At 51.2% G+C, this 20,135-nt stretch overlaps 4 protein-coding genes across 4 annotated transcripts; 3 read left to right on the top strand and 1 right to left on the bottom strand.

The window, feature by feature from the left end:
* The first annotated feature begins 3,005 nt into the window (after nt 1-3,005).
* F5B22DRAFT_482589 (uncharacterized protein) lies at nt 3,006-7,039 on the top strand. Its single transcript, XM_047972262.1, has 2 exons — nt 3,006-3,287; nt 3,617-7,039. Exons 1-2 carry the CDS (start codon nt 3,270-3,272, stop codon nt 6,953-6,955), a joined length of 3,357 nt encoding a protein of 1,118 aa, XP_047826304.1. The 5' UTR covers nt 3,006-3,269; the 3' UTR covers nt 6,956-7,039.
* Nucleotides 7,040-8,662: 1,623 nt separating this feature from the next.
* On the top strand, nt 8,663-9,096 carry F5B22DRAFT_482575 (uncharacterized protein). The gene has a single exon (XM_047972261.1). The coding sequence runs from the start codon at nt 8,818-8,820 to the stop codon at nt 9,055-9,057; it is 240 nt and encodes a 79-aa protein (XP_047826303.1). The 5' UTR covers nt 8,663-8,817; the 3' UTR covers nt 9,058-9,096.
* Nucleotides 9,097-9,428: 332 nt separating this feature from the next.
* On the top strand, nt 9,429-12,212 carry F5B22DRAFT_625559 (tubulin beta chain). Its single transcript, XM_047976180.1, has 6 exons — nt 9,429-9,706; nt 9,980-10,003; nt 10,071-10,138; nt 10,216-10,270; nt 10,334-11,124; nt 11,182-12,212. The coding sequence occupies exons 1-6, from the start codon at nt 9,695-9,697 to the stop codon at nt 11,573-11,575; spliced, it is 1,344 nt and encodes a 447-aa protein (XP_047826302.1). The 5' UTR covers nt 9,429-9,694; the 3' UTR covers nt 11,576-12,212.
* Nucleotides 12,213-12,288: 76 nt separating this feature from the next.
* On the bottom strand, nt 12,289-17,049 carry F5B22DRAFT_625557 (nitrite reductase). Its single transcript, XM_047976179.1, has 4 exons — nt 16,367-17,049; nt 16,101-16,251; nt 14,002-15,998; nt 12,289-13,888 (listed from the first exon to the last, which is right to left on the bottom strand). The coding sequence occupies exons 1-4, from the start codon at nt 16,429-16,431 to the stop codon at nt 12,679-12,681; spliced, it is 3,423 nt and encodes a 1,140-aa protein (XP_047826301.1). The 5' UTR covers nt 16,432-17,049; the 3' UTR covers nt 12,289-12,678.
* Between the last annotated feature and the right edge of the window lie 3,086 nt (nt 17,050-20,135).

Here is a 20,135-nt window from a genome sequence, read left to right as displayed (position 1 = left end):
CCAATAGAAGATGACGATCGGCCTGCTGGGGTGGGATGCGCTAAAACAAGGCACGCGAGATGGGGCTATTTTGCTCGTTTCTTACTACATGTAACTAACTAAATAACCTGAACTCCATGTGCTGCTAGGGAGCTACCTACAGCTCTTGCGTCGGAAAATAAAACTACCTACCTACTTCTATCGCGTCCTAGTACTGATAGAAGGCTGTGGATCTAGATGTGGTAGGTAATGTATATGTTTGGACAAGGCGCACGTAGATATACACATGTATGTACCAGCTTCGATTTCTTATAATAGGTCCGCATGTGCCTGTACATACCCAGGGACTTACGCGTAGGCGTAGGAGCTTGGGGTACCATTCATTCTTCAATGCGCATGAGCGGAGTACGCATTAACAATCGGATCGTCAATGGCATACAGCATAATGCGTTCCATAACCAGGCGTCTCAATAAGCAAAGATAAACTAACATGAACTCACTTGCTCCGGACTCTTTTATCTAGATGTGTATTTTGTATGTCTAATCACCTTGGATACCACCTACGTAGTACTATACTGTTGTGCACATGCGTATATCTACATGTACATATGTAGATAGCGAGGGCCGGCTCTAAGCTAGGCAAGTCGTCATCAGGGGAGATCCAGGACTTTGGGTGCAGTTGGGCTGGCTGCAGAGCTTGACACTGCATATGTAGACACCAGTGAGTGGATTTACAGGGTAGGCAGGCTCATACATGAAGTTCTAGCGGATCTTCTGCACTTACGGCATACATACAGTGCAGTGCATCGCGAATAGGTGTCTGGTCTGGGCGAGGCGTTAATATACCACCTGTAGAAATGTACTACCTACCTAGGTATGCAGTCTGGTAGGATAATGTGGTAATGGGAGACAGCATATTGTACGATTCACTGCCCGACTAGCTACTTAATACCTAGGTATACTAGGTAAGTAATACGAAGCGACAGGCGTAAGAAGCTGAGACGACCGGTTGATATTTGGGATCTAGGGCTGATATCCCTACCTAGTAGTAATATACCACGCGTTTCTAAGAACTTACCAACCTCCAAGCGAGCGTGGAAGACGTGTAGGATACGGTAAAATAATTTGCCTGAATAGATGACTCTGTTAGGTCACATACTAAGGTACTCAGTATGTATAAATCATCTTGATATCGACAGGTAGTTGCTTCCAATGGGGCAGCGCTGTTCCCTGCATCAGACCTGTATTAAGCATCGTCATATCCGACTGACGGGGCAAGACCTGCCTGACTAACTGGCGCCGCCTTGGACTGCGCTCTGTTTGAGATTTGTACGCTAAAACAGAAAGAAAGAAACCCCCCCCCCTCCCCCCCAAAAAAAACCGGCATCGTTCAGGGCGGTGCCGGGGTAACGGCTGGAACTTTTAGGCGACTACTAATACATTTGCATGGAACCTTGGAAGCTTTTAGCAGTGTTACAGGGCAGTAGGTCATTGAATGTAGGCAAGTATGTACATACCTAGGTACCTAGTAGGCACCTTATTATAGTACTTATAGGCGGCCCTTATGTGTTACACTTCACCCAGCTACGCTACAGGTGCGCTAAGCTTGACTTGCAGGCTCATTCTTGCAGGTCTCGGTCAGCGCCGTAATTACCACAGTGCTCGCCCCGTTGGTGCCGGTACCTGCAATTTCGCGCCCGGCTGTAGCGGTGAGCAGGTACCTGCCTGCAACGTCGCCTGCTTCCTTGCTCCCTGGAAGCCCTCCTCGCTGCAGTGCATCGTGCATCTTGGACATTGCTTGGCCCCCTCGCGCCGTGAGATGAGGAGGAGGGCAGCAAGGGGAACCCGGACCGCGGCGTTGTGTAATTCGTCGACGTCCAATCCGCGTCACGCAGCCGGTTTAGCTTTCTCAGTCTGCTCAGTGTTTATTCCAACGATTTCATATTGTCAGCCATCACCTGCGACAATTGGGACTAGCACTGGGAGCCCCCAGGCGAGCCAGGTACCTACGTATCTGCTATGTACTTGCCCACGACTCTTTTCGCCAATGGACCACGCCGTTTTGCTGCTTGTACTGTGCACTGTCTAATGCTAGGCAAGGCGGCGCGGGACAGTCCCAGTTCTGTCCCAGTAATAATGCAGTAGGAAATTGTAAATGATATGTTTGTTCCTGTCGCTCCAGTTAGTTCTAGGTCGTCCTGAGACCGAGCCAGCCCGGGGGGCAGAGAGAAAAAAAATAACACGGGAGAGTTGGATTGCATTGCAACTTCTTGTCCTGAGTCTTCTGTTCTTCCGTCTCGTGGACGACGACAACAACAACAACGGCGACGACCTTCCACCAATCCTCAATTCGACTTCCTCCTCCTGCCTGGACCGGACTGGCTTGGCCGTCTTGACTGACTGTCTGTCTCTTCTTACCTGCCCCTTATACCTCTACTTTACCTACCTTAGCGACCTACTTACATAGTAGGCTCCTACCTGCCACTATCCAAGGTATCGACAGTCACGGTCCAATCTACTATGGATGTTATATTGTCCATTTCACTTCTCTAGACCTCTCCATTCAGCACTCACATTCAGACACAATTGTCTCTTTTTCTAGCCCTTCCCGAGACGTTGATACATACAGCTCTAAATTCGCCCATTCGCCCCCCATAGGCCCGGCCTTGCATCCCCACTCTGGTCGCCCATTGACATTTGTTTTTGTTGTTATTGATGTTGATTCTTTCGCCCTTGTAACCTTCAATTCCTACCCAGGCCATTGTGTGTATACTGCTACGAGAGCATTATCCCGTCGGTTCATGCGCCAGTTATCATTTCGTACTTATCCCGAGCTGTGAGCCGTACCTACACAGACACATATGCACGCATAGTATACATCCCACACTGCACTCGATCAACTGCCACACACGCCAGGCCGCCAGATCCACGACCGCATCCCACCACTCATCCCGCCCCATCTACCAGAATATCATAGGCCATACGGACGTATTTGTTGAAATACACAAACCGCCCGCTGCCACGCGCCCACGAAGCCGGAAACCACAACCCAATAACCAGGAACCCAACACGACACAACGGAAGACGAGAATCCAGGGGCTTGGCTGGATGAGCCGATCAGATTTACTGGCATTCCTTGGTATCCACCGTCTCTTCTAGCTGAGATTGCAATGTCTTGACGAGAAATGAACGGGCCATGATCACACTGAAGAGAACCTCTTTTTTCCCCTTCTGCCTCAAACTTGAAGGCCTCTTCTTCGTCTCCTGAGCCGCGGGAGCTAGCTTTCGAGATGCAGACCGTCCCTAGTGTAAGTTAAGATCTCGATCCCCGAATCCGCGCTCCCTTCCTTTGTTCCATACCATCGCAATCCAGTTAGTTAGTGGGCCCGGACACCAACACCGGCTTGCGCACTCGATCTCTATTACCCACTCGCCCGAGACATTGCATAGTATGCACGCAATGGCACACATGACAATGGTATTTCCCAAATTGCACCTCGTCTCGAAAAATACACGCGAATGTATAGGAGCTCGCCGCATCGTCTTTGAGCCCTTGTATACGTGCCCGTTCATGTTGGCGCTTCATGAGGATCGAGTTTATTTATTTCTAAACTAACGTTGAGTTTCTCTGTGGTAGCTTATTGGGGCTGGTACTGCTGTCGCTGCGGCGGCAACGGGGCTGGTCTTTGGCCAGCGTGCCGAGAGTGAGCAACAGTACGCTCCCCACCACAGCTCAGGTTCGATCAGGCGAAAACTCGTAACCGACCACGATTTCTCGAGAACTATCTCTTTCTCCCGACCTGGTACGAGTTCTGCAGCATCAACAGCGTCACCTGCACCCCAAAACCAGCCCGTGCTACCCCTGCGTCAGTCTGCGGTACCCAACAGTGCCACGTCCCAAGCACGAATTGTTCGACGAACATCGCATGCTCAGATAATAGTCACGAGGTCCCCAGGTTCCCGTCATTCGGTGGTCAAACCTGGCGAGCGTTCACCCGCTCCGCCAATTGCGGAAGACTCTTGCGACTCAGTATCCTCCAATGGGTCGTGGATGCGAAGATTGACCATCCGCCCACTGTCCCAACACGGAAGCATACGGTCAAGTATTGGACCAGATTCACCATCGCTCTTCTCTTTCGGCTCGACCGCCCCGATATTATCTTCATCGAGAGATATACCAACTCAGCTTCCGCCAAACAAACTAGTGAAGCGCGCGCCAGGGACGCCTTCGTTGGACGCGGGTTACCCTAAGAGGAGAGGATCGAGAGCTCAGATGACATTACGGCGGCCAGCCACAAGTCACCAGCGGTCAGCAACATTGCAGCATCAGCTAAATGCTGAAGAACTACCACCGTTACCTAAGTTTTCCTTTGACCGAAGCAACCGACCCCGAGCCAAGACGGTGGGCACGCACCAGGAGAAGCTCCCTCACAGCTCTGCTGGGAACGAGCGTTCTAAGTGGAGATCGTTCTGGCACTCCAAACTTTCCAACATCACGAAAAAGACGAGTCCATTACGAGGAACTGACGATACTGGCCAGTCTCCGGGGAGACGAATTCGCGCTGATCAACTGCATACTGAACAAGTCTATCTTGTTAGCCCTAATAATATTATAATGAGTGATTCCAGGGAGGTGGCAGACGGGGTTTCCCATAAATCTGTCTCCCCACCCCATACTAATAATAAAGATAGTCCTAAGGCATCGGAGAAGGAACTAGATTTAACCGAGGTAACGCCTTCGAAACCGCCTAAGCGGTCGATTTCGATGCAGTTTAGCTCCCCTACGAACTGGATATCAAGAACGGGGAGTCTCAGACGCCGTAAGAGGGGAAGCGAGACAACAGGAGGCAAACGTCATGTTTCTGCTCCCATTACAGATGGAGAAGCTCAGACCCAGGACGACAAGAGCATAATTCCCGAGAAGATAGAGGTCAGCCAAGCTGAGGCTGATTTCGCCGCTATTTTCCGTCCTCCCGAAGCATCTCCTCAAATGAAATTGGGCGTCCCTTCTCCGCTCCCGCCTCTATCACGACTCTCGAGTTTTCATCTAGAGACAAACGGCCACAGCTCTTTATCTTCAGGGTTGCCAGATAAAACTGACGAATCTATCGTTAGCCCTTCGGTGTCATCGAGGGTTCACTCCCACACATCACACACACGGACGCTGGATCGTGCTTCAACGGTTGGTAGCTCCGAGTATCATCGTGGCTTTACTTCTGGTGATGATGATGACACCGACTTTAAAACGGATACACCGTTTGACTCCTTTAGGACGGTGGCCTCCGGTCGTAAAAAGGGTCCTGACAGTCCATTAGAATCGATGTTTGACGATTCTCCGCCGAGTACGGCGGGTAACAGTATCAAGCCGAAACGTCTCTCTGTTCAAGAAATTATGGGGCCGGCTTTTGATGATGGGAACAAGATCATAGAAGAAGATGAAAATGCTTCGACACCTATACCAGGAACCTACGAGGAGTTCGAAGCACGCTTTCATGCCGCAAATATTCCAGATGATGAAAAGTTCACAGATAATCCCATCATTTCAAGTTTCCCCATTGACAAACACTACATTCGTTTATCCCTTGATGATGATGACGATCTAGGGTGGGCAAGGGCAGAAGAAACAGAGTTCTATAATCACCTCTCGCCGCCAAGTTCGATGAACTCTCGACGAGGAAGTCCCAAAGTTCGAAGGACGCTGGGAAGGATCAATGGCAACTCTAGACGTGGCGAGCACTTTGATTCTGCTCGTGAGCGACCTCGAAGTACTGTTTTCGATTGGACGGAAACCAGTGTACATGATAAGCGCGAAAAGAACGGTTACATCCACCGACCCAAGACTGTACACGGAAAACAAGAGCTTGATCTGAGAGGCGGACGATCAGCCAGCCGTAAGGGCTTTGTAGCCACTCATGTACGAAGTCAAAGTGTCCCTGTTGTTCCGGATCCGACGGAACCAGCGAAGTCGGTTCCTAAATTCGGTACCTGGGGCTTAGGACAGAAGAACGTCAGTGAAGATTGGGACGATGATTTTGAATTTGAGGAAGATGTGGTGCCAATGACTGGTCCTTCAGGGAAGAAGGAGAATCACTTGTCTATGTTCGTTCCAGCTTCGATTCAGGCCACGCAACCGACGGTCAAAGCTCATTCTGGTCAAATCAGGGAGCTATCTCTTTTAGTCAATGACTTGAAACGATTATGTCGCTTAGGACGTGAGATGAATCTCTCTGTTGGCTCATCTGCCAAGTTATGGCATGAGGCGGAAGGTATCATAGCTTTAGCTTCCCCTGACGAGGATACAGAGGAAGTAGCACATACTGGGACACCTGATGGTTCTGACTCGGTTCTCGTTGATGAACGATTCATCGAGCAGGGATTTGACGGTGCCTCTCTTGAGATGAGAGAAACCCAAGGTCGCCGAACTTCACCGTCATCGCGCCGCCGATCTGTCTTTTCGCCTGATGACGATATTTTTGGTACCTGGGACAACACATACGAAGGGGTTGACTTAGAAAGGCCGAGGACGCCGGAGAACCCTATTTCTGAGCCTCGCTCCACAAGTGTTGCGAGGTCAGTCATGGAGTCAATGCGCAAGCATCGTACGACTTTTGATGTCGATGCCGACGATGATGACGACGACGACGCCGTAGATAATACCAACAAGTATACTAACGGCAAAATGAATTTCGATACGAACAGCCTTAAAGAACTGGTCAAACGGGCGGGGGACCTGCGGGACAGTCTGTCGGAACTCGTTCGCCGAGCAGATCACATCACGCAAAGTCCAGCAAGAACGCCCAAATACACGAGGGCAGATGGGAGTCCTGCATTCACCCGCGTCTTTGATGAACCAACATCCAGTCCCACGCGGCGTGGCTCTCATAGTCCCACTAAGTCAGCACTCGGCAGCAACTCTGTCAGTACGTCGCCCTCTAATGGGATTGGCCGCCGAATGCATGTGATGATAGTTCGTTGAGCTGGTCGAGGTGTGACCCTAGATCGGGTTTCGCCTCCGGCCACCCATTCCCCGTCCCTCCCCTCCCTCGCAGTGTACGAACTCGTTTCTGGGAGGAATTGTGTATATGTAAGAATATCTGTTTGATTGCATAGCGCCGGGTTGGTTGCGAGCTTTTCGGAGCGTCTCCGAACTGAAGCACATTCTTCTGTCTAGATAATCATAGAGCGCGTACGACACGACGAAGACACGAGAAAGTGGGGAACGCTAATAAGATGCAACTGTCATTGTGGCCTTGTCATATTTTTTTTTCTATTATTCGCCTTCCTGGACCACCTGGATATCTTACGATGCTGACGACCAGGGATCTTTCCCCCAGAGAGTCTCAAATGACAGTTGTATGGTCTTTTTACCACTTTTGTCTTTTTTTTTCTCACTCTTGTCGGTATCATGTCAACAGGTGTCGGGGAAATTCGCATTGTTCATTCATCATTCGGTCTCGGGGCATGAAACGGGGTTACCGAAAACAAAAGAGATCACACAGTCTATAGAATCACGGAAAATAATGAACACGAATTAATGACTCTGTTATTCATGATGTGTTTGCCTCGCCTGGTCGTGGTGGGCATATGAGTGATTTGAGATTGCGTACTTGCGTGCTTGCGTTGATTGATATGCTCGTTGAGATTTACTGCCTACATGCTGGGTTCCTGGCAAAGTTTGTCCGGATATGAGTATATGTGTACACGGGGGCTTGATTGATTTGTGGTTTGAACCCTCAAACTAGGCCCTGGAAAGGCTGCGGGAGTTTGTTATTCATTGTGATGAATGTGATTACAATTTGTTTGCCTCGATAGTCCCGAATAAACCCCCAGACGGGTGGCTGGAAAGATAGGAAGAGCTACCTACAGATCGTTCTAATCGAGACTGCCGTATCGAGTATTTCTCACGTTATCTTTAGGGTACGTACGGATAGGTAGGTAAGTAGCTTTCTAGATTCTAACATGCCACTGTTATACAGGGAAAGAGGAGTGGCTACTTAGGCAACATCCAAGCTGTTTGAGATGAGTATTTATGTGTTTGGTAGTCAGATTGACCAAAGTCACGAAATAAGCTTGCTCCGATCTATCAGCTCTATGGCACACAGAAGGAACTAACCCAGAGGCCAGGTGATTTTTTTTTTTTTTTTTGGTCAAGGTAAATATTTGTTTGCATTTGTAAAGTAGTTAACTCGTACCTGGGTTCGTTGGTAGTGAAGGTGTTCTCGATCAGCAAATTCTCCGGCTCTCCGCATTAGTTTTCGCTGCTTGACCATCACCAAGGAGCTTGTACGCCACTTTTTGCATCATTGGGTAAAGGGCTAGATAACGCTCTTGCCCTGCATATTGGGATATAAGGCTTGGTCTAGCACTCACTCAAGTGAGTAGGTTGTTAATAACCGCTCGGTCTCACAATGCGGGAAGATGTGATTATGGAAGTAGATGCTGAGATGGTGATGGCCTCTAAGCTTCCGCTGGAGATCAGTACAGGAGTAAGTGTAACGAGCATGACATACAGCTTGGAGCGTATAGGCTTTGCACTGATATTTGAAGACTATGTAGGACTATGAAGAGACAATATGGTGCTGGTATCTTGCCGTCTTCCATAGACTGTGAAAAGGGGAAGAAGTTGAATTGACGACGAAGCTCTGACCAATCGGGAGAGACCAGATTGCCAAGCCGCTAATCGCAGAGAGGAAGATGAGGGTTCTAGACTATGTTGGGGTTAGCGTTTGATCTGCAAGGGCCGAACATAAAATAACATGCTTCTTTTTTTTTACAGTATGATTGATGTGTTGTCAGTACATGTAAGTGGCCAGGCTGTGGCCAGCTTAAGTATGGTTGATGATTGGGTTAGCGCGGGTTATGAAATTAGAGTTATCATACGTCGAGATTATCGGTTACCTACTTACTCTACATACCTATGTGTACCTAGTACGAATAGATGTAAACAATAACGTTATAGAGCTCTTGAGGTTTTTGACTGTTCCCTACACAAGCTCCTTGCTTGTGGGGCACGTGGTAGAATGCGTTTATAGAGTCAATTGCCGGATATATCTGCTCGCAAGACGCTATGCGATATGATAGTAAGTATTCTTCATAGAGGTAGAGGAGAAGGATAAGTATCAAGTTGTTCAGAGCCGTCGGCCTGGCCATCCACAAGGAAAGCGGGGCAAATGTTTTTTGTCGGCAAGTGCCAACAGGGACCTGTGTGGTGCTTTTCTTTGATTGGCACACCGCTGAGACCCCTTGCCTGTTTGGGCCGTGGCTTCCTGATATACTGCCTGGGCTTCTGTGCTGGCCCCTGGACAAGTCCCTGAGCAAAATGGGGGAGAGTAGGTACCTAGGTACTGCAGCTAGTACCTGGGTAGGTGCCTACTTAGCTGCTACTTAGCTGTGCTTAGGTAGATAACCAGCGCTGTAGTGGTGACCCGTCCCCTCTGAGTCCCCTCTACAAAGTAAGGTACCGTAACACGGGCGCTCTCTCACACCAAAATCCAGCCAACCACAAGCTGCCCCCCACGCTTCTCTCCTCTCCACACAACAGCCCGAGCCGTCTTCTCTCTCTCTCTCTCCCAACACACCGCTTTCTTTTCCACTCTTTCTTAAACCTCCCCTTTCCTCTACAACCACGACGACTACTGTCTTCCTCCATCCTGACCTCTGCTCGACATATCCTCCTGCTCTGTGTTCCGTATAATTCATTCCCTCAGTCGCCAAAATGCGTGAGATTGTGAGTCTTTCCCCGGATTCAACCCACCCTCGCCCCTCCCTCTGTTTACTTTTCTTTCCAACCCAATCAAGCTCCATCCGTGATCTGCTGCCTTGGCCCGAGACGCGTTCCCAGTCTATAATGCCTCTAGTCTTGGTCTCTCATGTACATCGGTGTCTTCACATCTAGACATGAAATTTGTGGTCAATAGAATTGAGCTTGATCGAGCGTTGCTCGGCTATTTACCAAATTATTCTATGGAAGCTAGGCTAACCGCGCTCCTCCCATCAACAGGTCCACCTCCAAACCGGCCAATGCGTAAGTCGCCTCTACGATCTTCGACGACGACATTGGGAACCTCTCGAGACTCACATAGCATGATCAGGGTAACCAAATCGGTGCTGCTTTCTGGCAGCAAATTTCTGGCGAGCACGGTCTCGATGGTAGTGGCGTGTAGGTCTATGTATACTTTCGATGGCCATACGGCACAGCGACGCGAATAGAACGGTTGGCTGACAATCATGGAATAGTTACCAAGGAACCTCTGACCTTCAACTCGAGAGAATGAGGGTTTACTTCAACGAGGTAGGTCAAATTGCTGGGTAGTGGTGATATAGAACAAGCAAGTTCTAACACAAGTTGGTTCAGGGTTCGGGCAACAAGTACGTCCCTCGTGCCGTTCTTGTCGATTTGGAGCCCGGTACCATGGACGCTGTCCGTGCTGGTCCCTTCGGTCAGCTCTTCCGACCCGACAACATCGTCTTCGGTCAGTCTGGTGCTGGCAACAACTGGGCCAAGGGTCACTACACTGAAGGTGCTGAGCTCGTCGACAACGTTCTTGATGTTGTCCGTCGTGAGGCTGAGGGCTGTGACTGCCTCCAGGGTTTCCAGATCACCCACTCTCTCGGTGGTGGTACCGGTGCTGGTATGGGTACTCTGTTGATCTCCAAGATTCGCGAGGAGTTCCCCGACCGCATGATGGCTACTTTCTCCGTTATGCCTTCCCCCAAGGTATCAGACACCGTTGTCGAACCTTACAATGCTACTCTCTCAGTCCACCAGCTGGTCGAGAATTCTGACGAGACCTTCTGTATCGATAACGAGGCTCTCTACGATATCTGCATGCGCACCTTGAAGCTATCCAACCCTTCATACGGTGACTTGAACCACCTCGTTTCCGCTGTCATGTCTGGTGTAACCACCTGCCTCCGTTTCCCTGGACAGCTTAACTCTGATTTGCGCAAGTTGGCCGTCAACATGGTGCCCTTCCCTCGTCTACACTTCTTCATGGTCGGCTTCGCTCCTCTGACCAGCCGTGGTGCCCACTCTTTCCGTGCTGTGACGGTTCCCGAGTTGACCCAGCAAATGTTCGACCCTAAGAACATGATGGCCGCTGCTGATTTCCGTAACGGCCGCTACCTCACATGCTCTGCCATCTTGTACGTATTTACCTTTGAGCTTTAACATATTCACTGCTAACTTGCTTCTTTTTCTAGCCGTGGCAAGGTTTCCATGAAGGAGGTTGAGGACCAGATGCGCAATGTTCAGAACAAGAACTCCACATACTTCGTCGAGTGGATCCCCAACAACGTCCAGACCGCTCTCTGCTCTATTCCTCCTCGTGGCCTCAAGATGTCGTCTACCTTCGTCGGTAACTCGACTGCTATCCAGGAGCTGTTCCGACGTGTTGGGGAGCAATTCTCTGCCATGTTCCGACGCAAGGCTTTCTTGCATTGGTACACTGGCGAGGGTATGGACGAGATGGAGTTCACTGAGGCTGAGTCCAACATGAACGACTTGGTTAGTGAGTACCAGCAGTATCAGGATGCTACTGCTGATGATGGGGAGGAGTACGACGAGGAGGAGGTCCCCATGGGGGATGAGGAATAAATGCACCCTTCGGATACCCCTATTTGCACGAATGACAACGCTTGAATGCCTAGGCATCGGGTTGAAACAACCCAAGCTTTGTAGCATATTCTGGTGAATTGCCATTTTGTCCTATTCCCAGATCTCTTTCTGTGTTACCTGGAAACCAGTGCTCGTCATGTAATGAAATTATTGAACTGTGACGGTGGGTGCGCTCCAGGGTTCGTTAGATATACCTCTTTGGTGTTTGTCGTCTGGAGCAAAAAAAGGGAGAGCGATTATTCATTGCCTGTAGTGACAAGAAACTCAATAAATTTCTTGTACCAATATTAATTATCAGTATGAAGTTCACCGTCGGGCTCGTCGGCCTGAATGAGAGATCACCTCAACTATTCATTCGTGCCTCAGGGATAGCACTTGAATTGTCGGTGCGAATTACTTTCATGATGGCCAATGCCGCCTTTTGCTTGAAGTACTGACTAATATTAAAGCCTTTCGGCTGCCTAAATTTATCTTTCGGATGAAGCCTGTGTGAAAAAGGCGGATATCCGCGCTCTTTAGTATTTACATTGCGTATTGGCATCGTATATATGAGTTGTGTATGTACCTAATTTCCTATAGTTGCTTTTTCATATTGCGCGTAATTTCTTAATCTTGGCCGTATTTGTGTAGCATATAGCTGTTCATCTCACGAATACCTCACACGATATATCACATGAGTCGAAAACACCAGATTTACATTCAACTTTGATGTACGATTTTGGGAGATAGTAATACTACTATGTGCCTATCATGTCTGCTCTGAGTTATGGAGTAATGGATAAGTGGAAGCTAGCTAGCCTGTCTTCCTCTCCCTTTGACACTGCTCTACGAAGCAAGAGTGTAGTTCCTTGGGAATTTCCCACTTGATTTTTTATAACATGTTCGGACTCCAAATATCCTGAACGCCGTAATAGTATGTCTACTTACACTCTTGTGTCTGTGACCACTCGCTGTAGGTATATGTATGTATCCCATGCCAACCTATAAATGCCCAGTTCATGACCAATAACCAAAATAACCTGATGTCTCCCCATGCTGCAGAACAAATCGAGATAAAAAGATAATCAACATATAAATGCACATCACCAGTCGGGCGCGGCACCACAACCGCCACTGATACCCGTAATCCTCGCCCCCTGCTCGACTTTGCGCGCAGCGGCCAAGTCGTCGTCGGTGGCGATGGGCTTGAGACCGACCTTCTTGGCCCTGCGCCCCTTGAAGTTGATCTTGCGGTCGAGCTCGGCGAACTCGCCCTCGGCGCCGCCGTGTTCCCCCTTCTTCACCTTCCACCTGGACGTGCCGAGCTCGGCGTCGAGCTCCTCGACGGGCGGCAGCTTGATGTACACGAGGCCGTCGGCGCGCTCCTCGGCCGCGAAGGTGGCGATGGAGAGCTCCGCGTCGTTCGTGCACGAGCCCGACGAGAGGTCGAAGTTGCGCTTGTGGTAGGGGCAGGATACCCAGGGGGTCTTGGCGGAGCCGCAGGGTTCTTTTGTAGTAGTGGTGGTTGTTGTAGTAGGAGTAGGGGGGTTAGGAGAGACTACCTCGGCGGCGCTGGCGGTGGGCGAAGATGGAGGCGAGAGCGAGGGCGGCGTCGTGGGCGGTGTAGGCGGTAATACGTCCTGCCCGATCAGGCCCTCTGATAGCGCGAACGTCCGCTTGTGCGGACACATCTGCTGCGTGGCGTAGTATTTCCCCCTGACGCGCCACAGCGCGAGCTGCGTGTCGCCACGCTTGATGTTGGCCGAGACGCCGTTGGGCGTGTCGTCGGCGCCCGCGAAGTAACTCGCCTCGATGACGGGCTGCCACGCCGTGCTCGACCAGCGGTCCTTCAAGCCCTTGAAGTCGTCCCTCGCGGCCTCCGTCGGCCAGAACGCAGGCCGGCTCTGCCCGCGGTCATGCTCGACCTCCACCGTCTCCAGCGTCTCCTTCGTGTTGGCGAATTGCCGGAACTTGGAGGCTATCGCGGGATTCTGCACCGCCTCGGCCCACTCGTCGAAGAAGGAGTCCACGAGCTCGTTCATCTGCGCTTCTAGCGACGCGCAGATCCCCAGCTTGTCCTCTAGGATGACCTCCTTGAGGTATTTCAGCCCGCCGGGGAGCGCCTCGAGCCACCGCGCCGTGCGCTGCAGCTTGTCGGCCGTGCGGATGTAGAACATTAGGTACCGGTCTAGGATGGGGACTACCTCGGATGGCGGCACGTCTTTGGCGAGCAGTTCGGCGTGCTTCGGGCTCGCGCCGCCGTTGCCGCCTACGAAGATGTTGAATCCCTTTTCTGTGGCGATGAGGCCGAAGCTGTGATGCAGTGTTAGCATTTGCGTGCGTGGCTTATTGCGTTTCTATTCCTTGATTCGGTTGTGTGTGCCTTGGAGGGGGGAATGTGGAAGGGGGGGAAGGGGTGAACATACTCTTTGCTTTGGGCCTCGGCGCACTCTCGCACACAACCGCTGACGCCGCCCTTGATCTTGTGAGGAGCACGAAGACTCTTATACCGCTCTTCGACGCGCAGCGCCATGCCCACGCTGTCGCCCACACCATACCGGCACCAGGTGCTTCCGACGCAGCTCTTGACTGTGCGCAGCGACTTGGCGTAGGCATGGCCACTCTCCATGCCGCCCTCGATGAGTCGTCGCCAGATCTCGATGAGATCCTGCTTCTTGGCGCCGAACATGTCGATGCGCTGCCCGCCGGTGATCTTGGTGTACAGGTTGTAGTCCTTCGCCACCTCGCCTATCACGATCAGATGCTCCGGCAGGATCTCGCCGGCCGACACCCGCGGCACCACCGAGTACGTCCCGTCCCGCTGGATGTTGCCCAGGTACCTGTCGTTGGTCTCCTGCAGGCCGTGCAGCGGCTTGCTCATGACGTGCTTGTTCCACAGCGAGGCCATGATGCTTCCGATGGCGGGCTTGCACGCCTCGCAGCCGTCCGACTCCGTGTCGTTGCCGGCCTCGCGCATCACCTCGGCGAGCGTCGTTAGCTGCTTCACCATGATGATGTTGTACAGGTCGGCGCGCGAGTAGTTGAAGTGCGCGCAAAGGCAGTTCTTGACCTCGGCACCCATGTCGGCCATCGCCTTGTTGAAGATGCTCGTCACGAGCGGCATGCAGCCGCCGCAGCCCGTGCCGGCCTTGGTGCACGCTTTCACCTCGCCCACAGACTTGCACGTGCCCTCCTTGGCGACCTTGACGACGTCGCCCTTGCTCACGTTGTGGCACGAGCAGATCTGCGTGTCGTCGTCGAGGTCGTCCCCGCCGTCGTCCTCTCCCGCTTTCTTTGCGCCGAGGATGAGTTGCGATGGCGGGATGTCCAGCTCCTTTTGCGACTTAACCATAGGCACTAGCTTGACGTAGTCGCTCGTGTCGCCTATCATCATGCCACCGAGGAGGTACTTCCCGTCCGTCGTAAACAGGTACTTCTTGTACACCTGCGCGAACGGGTCCTTGTACACGAGCGCCTGGACCTCGGGGGTAGGCTTCTCGCGGTTGGGACTCGCCGTCTTCTTTATCCGCCGCGCGGCCTTGGCCGGCAACGAACTGGGGCCGTCACGATCAGCGAAGAAGTCGCCGAAGCTCGCCACATCGACGCCGAGAAGCTTCAATTTCGTGCTTAGGTCAGGTCTCTTGAAGGCGCGCGGCTGGTGTAGCTTCGCCTGCGTCAGGTTGAAGGAGAGCACGTCGGCCATCTCGATGCCCGGCGCGATCAGCCCAAACGTCTGGTTCTCCCAGCTCGCGCACTCGCCGATGGCGTAGACGTCGGGCACGCTCGTCGATAGGTCCGAGTTGACGAGGACGCCGCCGCTGCGCTCCGCGCACTTGATCCCCGCCTGGCGCGCCAGCTCGTCGCGAGGCCGCACGCCGATCGCGAAGCAGATGGTCGAGCAGTCCATTTCCTCGCCGTCTTCGAAGACGACGCCCGTGACGGTGTCGCTTTCGTCCGTCGTGATCCGCGCCACCCGTCTCGTCAGCATCACGTCAACGCCTAGTTCCGTGACTTTCTCCACGACGAGGTTTCCGGCTTCGGAATCTAGCTGTCTGCTCATGACCCATCGGTTGCGCTCGATCAGCTTCACGCGCTCGAAGCACTTCAGATCGAGCATGGCGGCGGCGGCCTCGAGACCGAGAAGACCGCCGCCGACGACGGCGCCTATCGTCCCCTTGCGCACCTCCCCGTACTCGATTAGCCGCTGCAGGTCCTCGATTGTGCGGTAGACGAAGACGCCCTTTGCGTCGTGGCCCGGTGTGTGTGTGGGCAACACAGCATCCGAGCCCGTGGCTAGCACTAGGATGTCATATGCGACAACCTCACCGTTGGCGCAGGTTACTGTTTTGCTGGCTGAGTCTATTTCCGTCACCAGGGTGTTGAGGTGGTAGTTTAGCTGGTTCTCCGTAGCATGTGTGGCATACTATTTTGATGTATTCAGTCAGTACGATGTCTTGATGCACCAAAGAAATCAATCATCTCCAGAGAGTGGTGGCGGTGCTGATGCTGATGTTTTGTTCCATACCCATTCTTGCGGATTTAAATATAAGTTCTCGACCTTCCGGTGATCAAAGAAACTCGTCAAGCCCACGCGATTGTATGCGAAGTGCGGCTCATCGCCAATGACTATTATGTCGTATTCGCGGGCTCTTGCGTCTAGTTTTAATACTTTCTCTCTGGACGGATGAGATGCAATAGTTAGTTTCTGAGATACGATATATTTAGGTGCATATAGGTAAATAGGCAAATGAGTATTTTCGTGTTATTGGCATTATGCTCACGTCCACTTACATGAAGGCTATTCCGACCATACCGAGGCCGACAACGACCAGTCTGGTCCTCTGACCGACCGCCATGGTGCTATGACTTCCCGGGACAGGAGTTGCTAGGGCCGGGCGGTGTGGTGATGGTATACAGGGATGTGTAGCATATGATTAATAGATTGGAGTGATAATGTATAATATTCAGTTAACTTATACCAGGCCAGGAGACGCTTGTTTGAGAAATTAGATGGTTGATTGGGAGCAGAAAAAGGAAAGCGAATACAGAGAAGAGGGAAAGGAGAAGAGATGTTCAAAAAGCACGTAGATCAAACAGGGTCTCATGAAATGGTTTGAAATATCTATCTGTCTACCTTGTCGCATCGTCGTACCTGTAACTATCTATCCAACCATGCTTCTGGAGATGTGCATCTCCGGCGCAAGAGTCTTAGCCAGCCAGCCCGCCAACTACCATCTTAGATAGTGTCGGTACTGTAGACGTTAGCAAACCAGTGCCACGATAAAGGGTCAAAAAGGGCATTAGACGGGCCCCTATTGGCTACGAGCCGCGGTCCCCGCTAGAAAAAACGCGGCGATGACATCTCCACGGGATCGGTTGTTTCGTTACCAATACCGAATTGTAGCCGGGTGGGCGCATTCCAGATCGATGGGCCGCGAATGGAGGCAGAATTGGTCGACGATGGAGAGAGAGCGAGATCTGGGGGTTGGTCGTGGGCGGGTCGGCTTCTGATAAGGAGACGTAGCGCCCATGTCAAGAACCAATCAACGATGCCACTCCCCACAAAGGTCAACCACCGCGGAGATAGCAAGATGTTTTAGCACTACGATAGCGTTAGGTATTAGATAGATGTCTGTATTATAATTTGTCCAGAAGGTAACCAATTCTCTTTTTCTAAGTTTCTATTATCTCAACAGTGTGTATATACTATTCTGTACTATCTAATCGTCTTGAGTGTGTGTGAGTGATGTGCGTCTGTCGAGCAGAATCGAGATGCTCTTTGATTAAGGCGATCAATGCCATCCAGACTATTTTTGACATCATCGTACTTATTCAGTATTTACCCAGTACTCAATTACCTCTCGATACTGAGGTAATACGTGATTCAGTACAGATTGCCGTGGCACTTGTTATGGATCGTCTGACCTCGTCTGATCTCACTTGTCTGTTTCTTTGTAATTGTCATGTGAGCTCGCTGTTCGCTTGCAAGCGACTTGGATTGCAGAAAGCGACCTTAATTCCGTGCTGCTGTGCTTACTTACCACAAAGCGATGCTACAGTAAAACGTGCAATTCGCAACATGTTGCCAATGGATACCAAGAAATCCTGCGCTGTCACTCTACTTGCACGCGTCGTGGCGTCTTGACAGGTGTTGGGTGCGTGGGTTAAATGCAACATGGGGCTATCGTGGCACTTTCTCGAGTACCTACTGACGTTACTGCTTGCTGCCATTGCGGCTTACGAGGCTGAATAATCGTCGCTGAAGGGCCACGTGCTTTTCTCAGCGAAAATGTCATAAGACAAGTCGAGACTTTTGCAGACTCGTTTTGACTGGCTGAACACAGGACGTGACGCGACGCAAACGCCACGTTGAATCTTTGGCGAGAGTCCGTTAGCTCATACGCGGACGGTGAGAGATGCATGAACCAGCCCATAATTAGAACAAACAGAGACAGACGTCTTTTTTAGCCTCTCCCCTTTCTAAATCGCTTGGTATTTGCCACTCGCTCAGCGGACCTGTGAACTAGGAATATCAAAAATCCTTTTTTCCGGTGCTATGGAAATTTAGTCACACGACTCAACCTCGCATAAAGACACAGTTTGAAAGGCTAGGATATTTCAAGCGAAGAAAACAGCTCTGGTCAAAGGGACTGCCACGACCATCGTTTCGGGTTGCAACTACATGTAAGCTAGGGTATGTGAATTGTCCCATCTCCTTGGTCACATACCTACTTTTTTCCATCGCATAGGAATCCGGTCATGTGGGTAGCCGATGTATGATCCCGAAACGCAACTAACAGCAGATCGGCGCCTAGGGTTACGTTACCTACCCGTCTATCCGTTCGTAGCGTGTCAACCCGGCCGATGAGCTATGCGAAAGGGGTTTGTGAATGTCGTCAGTTGTTCAATGCAACTTCCCAGTACACATGTAGACGGGCGAGCTGCCGTAAATAGATAGGATGGGAAATTCGTCGCGAATCATAGATAAGCGAGGTGAAACAACCCAATGCCTCGTTAGAAACCAAGAGGCGCCAAGGTTCAGTTGAGCCGAATAGAAGAAGCAAAAAAGAACATTCAGCTGAGAAAAAAGGAGGGTTCGAACGTGGGGTGTCTTCCTTTCTCTCCATTCCTTGCTCGCATCTTCGGAGGTGACAACTACCCAACTGCAGCAAAACCGTAGAAAAGACGCCCCACGCTGTAAGTAGGTAGTGTTGCATTGAAGCCGGCCTCGTCCTAGGTACTTTGTATGTATGTATTATATGTTGGTTCCAAGTTGGAGATTGCATTTGCATGGAGGATCCCGAACCCAGAAACGGGTTATCTTTCGATGAAAGCTGTTTGAACTACTGCAATGTAGACGCGCAACTCGGAACACCTCTCTAATTCCTATTTGGCTGGCAGCTTGCATATCTGGTGCACGGCTGCGTTCGCGGGATTGGAAGCCGGCGAACACGAGAGTAATATAGATAGATGATATCATCTCGAGCTTTACACCCAGGAACCAATGTTCCTTTGCCTTGCAGTCGGCGAGGTCCATCTCAAGACAGGTATGCCTCCTTGTACAGTAGCAAGTACTAAGTATAGTAGGTAAGTCCATGTAGAGAAAGCTGCTCAGTGCCCTGAATGTTGAGCTAGGTAGTCCGGCTGATTAACATGTTTTAAGGGATTTTCTCATCTTACGCTAGACGCGCACTCTTAGTATGAGACCAGGGAGGTAGGCACTCAGCAAAGTACCTCACCTACCGATGAAACAAGCGCAGCTGAAGCCTGAGGCGAACTGTGTGGCGGCGAAGGCGGCACCACCAACCCTTCTCGCCTACTTCCTACTTACGTTAATGGTTTCCATTCATCCTGAATCGTAGCTGAGGAGGACCCTGGACGGGAATCCCGGTTCACGATTCCAAAAGAGGAAATGTTCTAGAAAAAGAGAGTGGGCGCATTGCGCCGTACCCATGCACGGAACATCCATCCACACCCCCCACTCCCGTCCTAAACCAGGCAAAACGCCTCACGGAGGCAGCGGGCGAGCCGGGAGGAAATATCCATCTCACCATCGACTACTTACTACTTACATAGTACAGGATAGGTAGTGGAGGTCCCAACTCCTCCGTGTCCGTGCTTCTATTCTAAGCAGGCAAATCCTCACAAGCTTCCGGAAGGATTCTTTCTAGAAATATGTTATCTCGGGGAAGGATCAACGGTGACGCTGTGTGGAGTTTTCAAATTACGCGTAGATAGGCGCCGTAGCCGATGTTATTGACATTGTACTACGTATGTATGCATGTAGCATTCGAGTTGTATTGCACCGTCGTCTGCCGCAATTTGGCCATTTGGTACGCACGGCCGTTTATGTTACCATACCGGTATTGTTGACTGTACCTATTGCGTGTGCAGGTTGTAGATGCAACATCAAATAAACATGTCAATCCCTGCCATTCTTTGGGGGGGGGGGGGGGGGGGGGGGGGTCGTGGGGGGGCGGGGGGGGGGCGTAAATATAAAATATATATACCATTGTGTATGCCCCGGCTTGAAAGGTTTGGTCCGAGCGTTATAATTGGT

This window comes from Xylaria bambusicola (genome assembly GCF_022495145.1).
Source record: "Xylaria bambusicola strain CBS 139988 unplaced genomic scaffold F5B22scaffold_63, whole genome shotgun sequence".
Classification (NCBI taxonomy): domain Eukaryota; kingdom Fungi; phylum Ascomycota; class Sordariomycetes; order Xylariales; family Xylariaceae; genus Xylaria; species Xylaria bambusicola.
Note: the sequence above shows the minus strand (reverse complement) of the source record. Positions and strands in the feature narration are given on the sequence as shown.

What these genes read in the sequence shown, in the direction of transcription:
- F5B22DRAFT_625559 (XM_047976180.1), top strand. An exon ending in ACCTCCAAACCGGCCAATGC is followed by an intron (nt 10,004 to 10,070) that starts GTAAGTCGCCTC and finishes TAGCATGATCAG; the next exon opens with GGTAACCAAATCGGTGCTGC. An exon ending in GGTCTCGATGGTAGTGGCGT is followed by an intron (nt 10,139 to 10,215) that starts GTAGGTCTATGT and finishes ATCATGGAATAG; the next exon opens with TTACCAAGGAACCTCTGACC.
- F5B22DRAFT_625557 (XM_047976179.1), bottom strand. Translation starts at nt 16,431, where the DNA reads ATGGCGGTCGGTCAGAGGACCAGACTGGTCGTTGTCGGCCTCGGTATG. An exon ending in ATGGTCGGAATAGCCTTCAT is followed by an intron (nt 16,252 to 16,366) that starts GTAAGTGGACGT and finishes TCATCCGTCCAG; the next exon opens with AGAGAAAGTATTAAAACTAG. An exon ending in GCCGAGGCCCAAAGCAAAGA is followed by an intron (nt 13,889 to 14,001) that starts GTATGTTCACCC and finishes ACTGCATCACAG; the next exon opens with CTTCGGCCTCATCGCCACAG.
- F5B22DRAFT_482575 (XM_047972261.1), top strand. Translation starts at nt 8,818, where the DNA reads ATGATTGGGTTAGCGCGGGTTATGAAATTAGAGTTATCATACGTCGAG.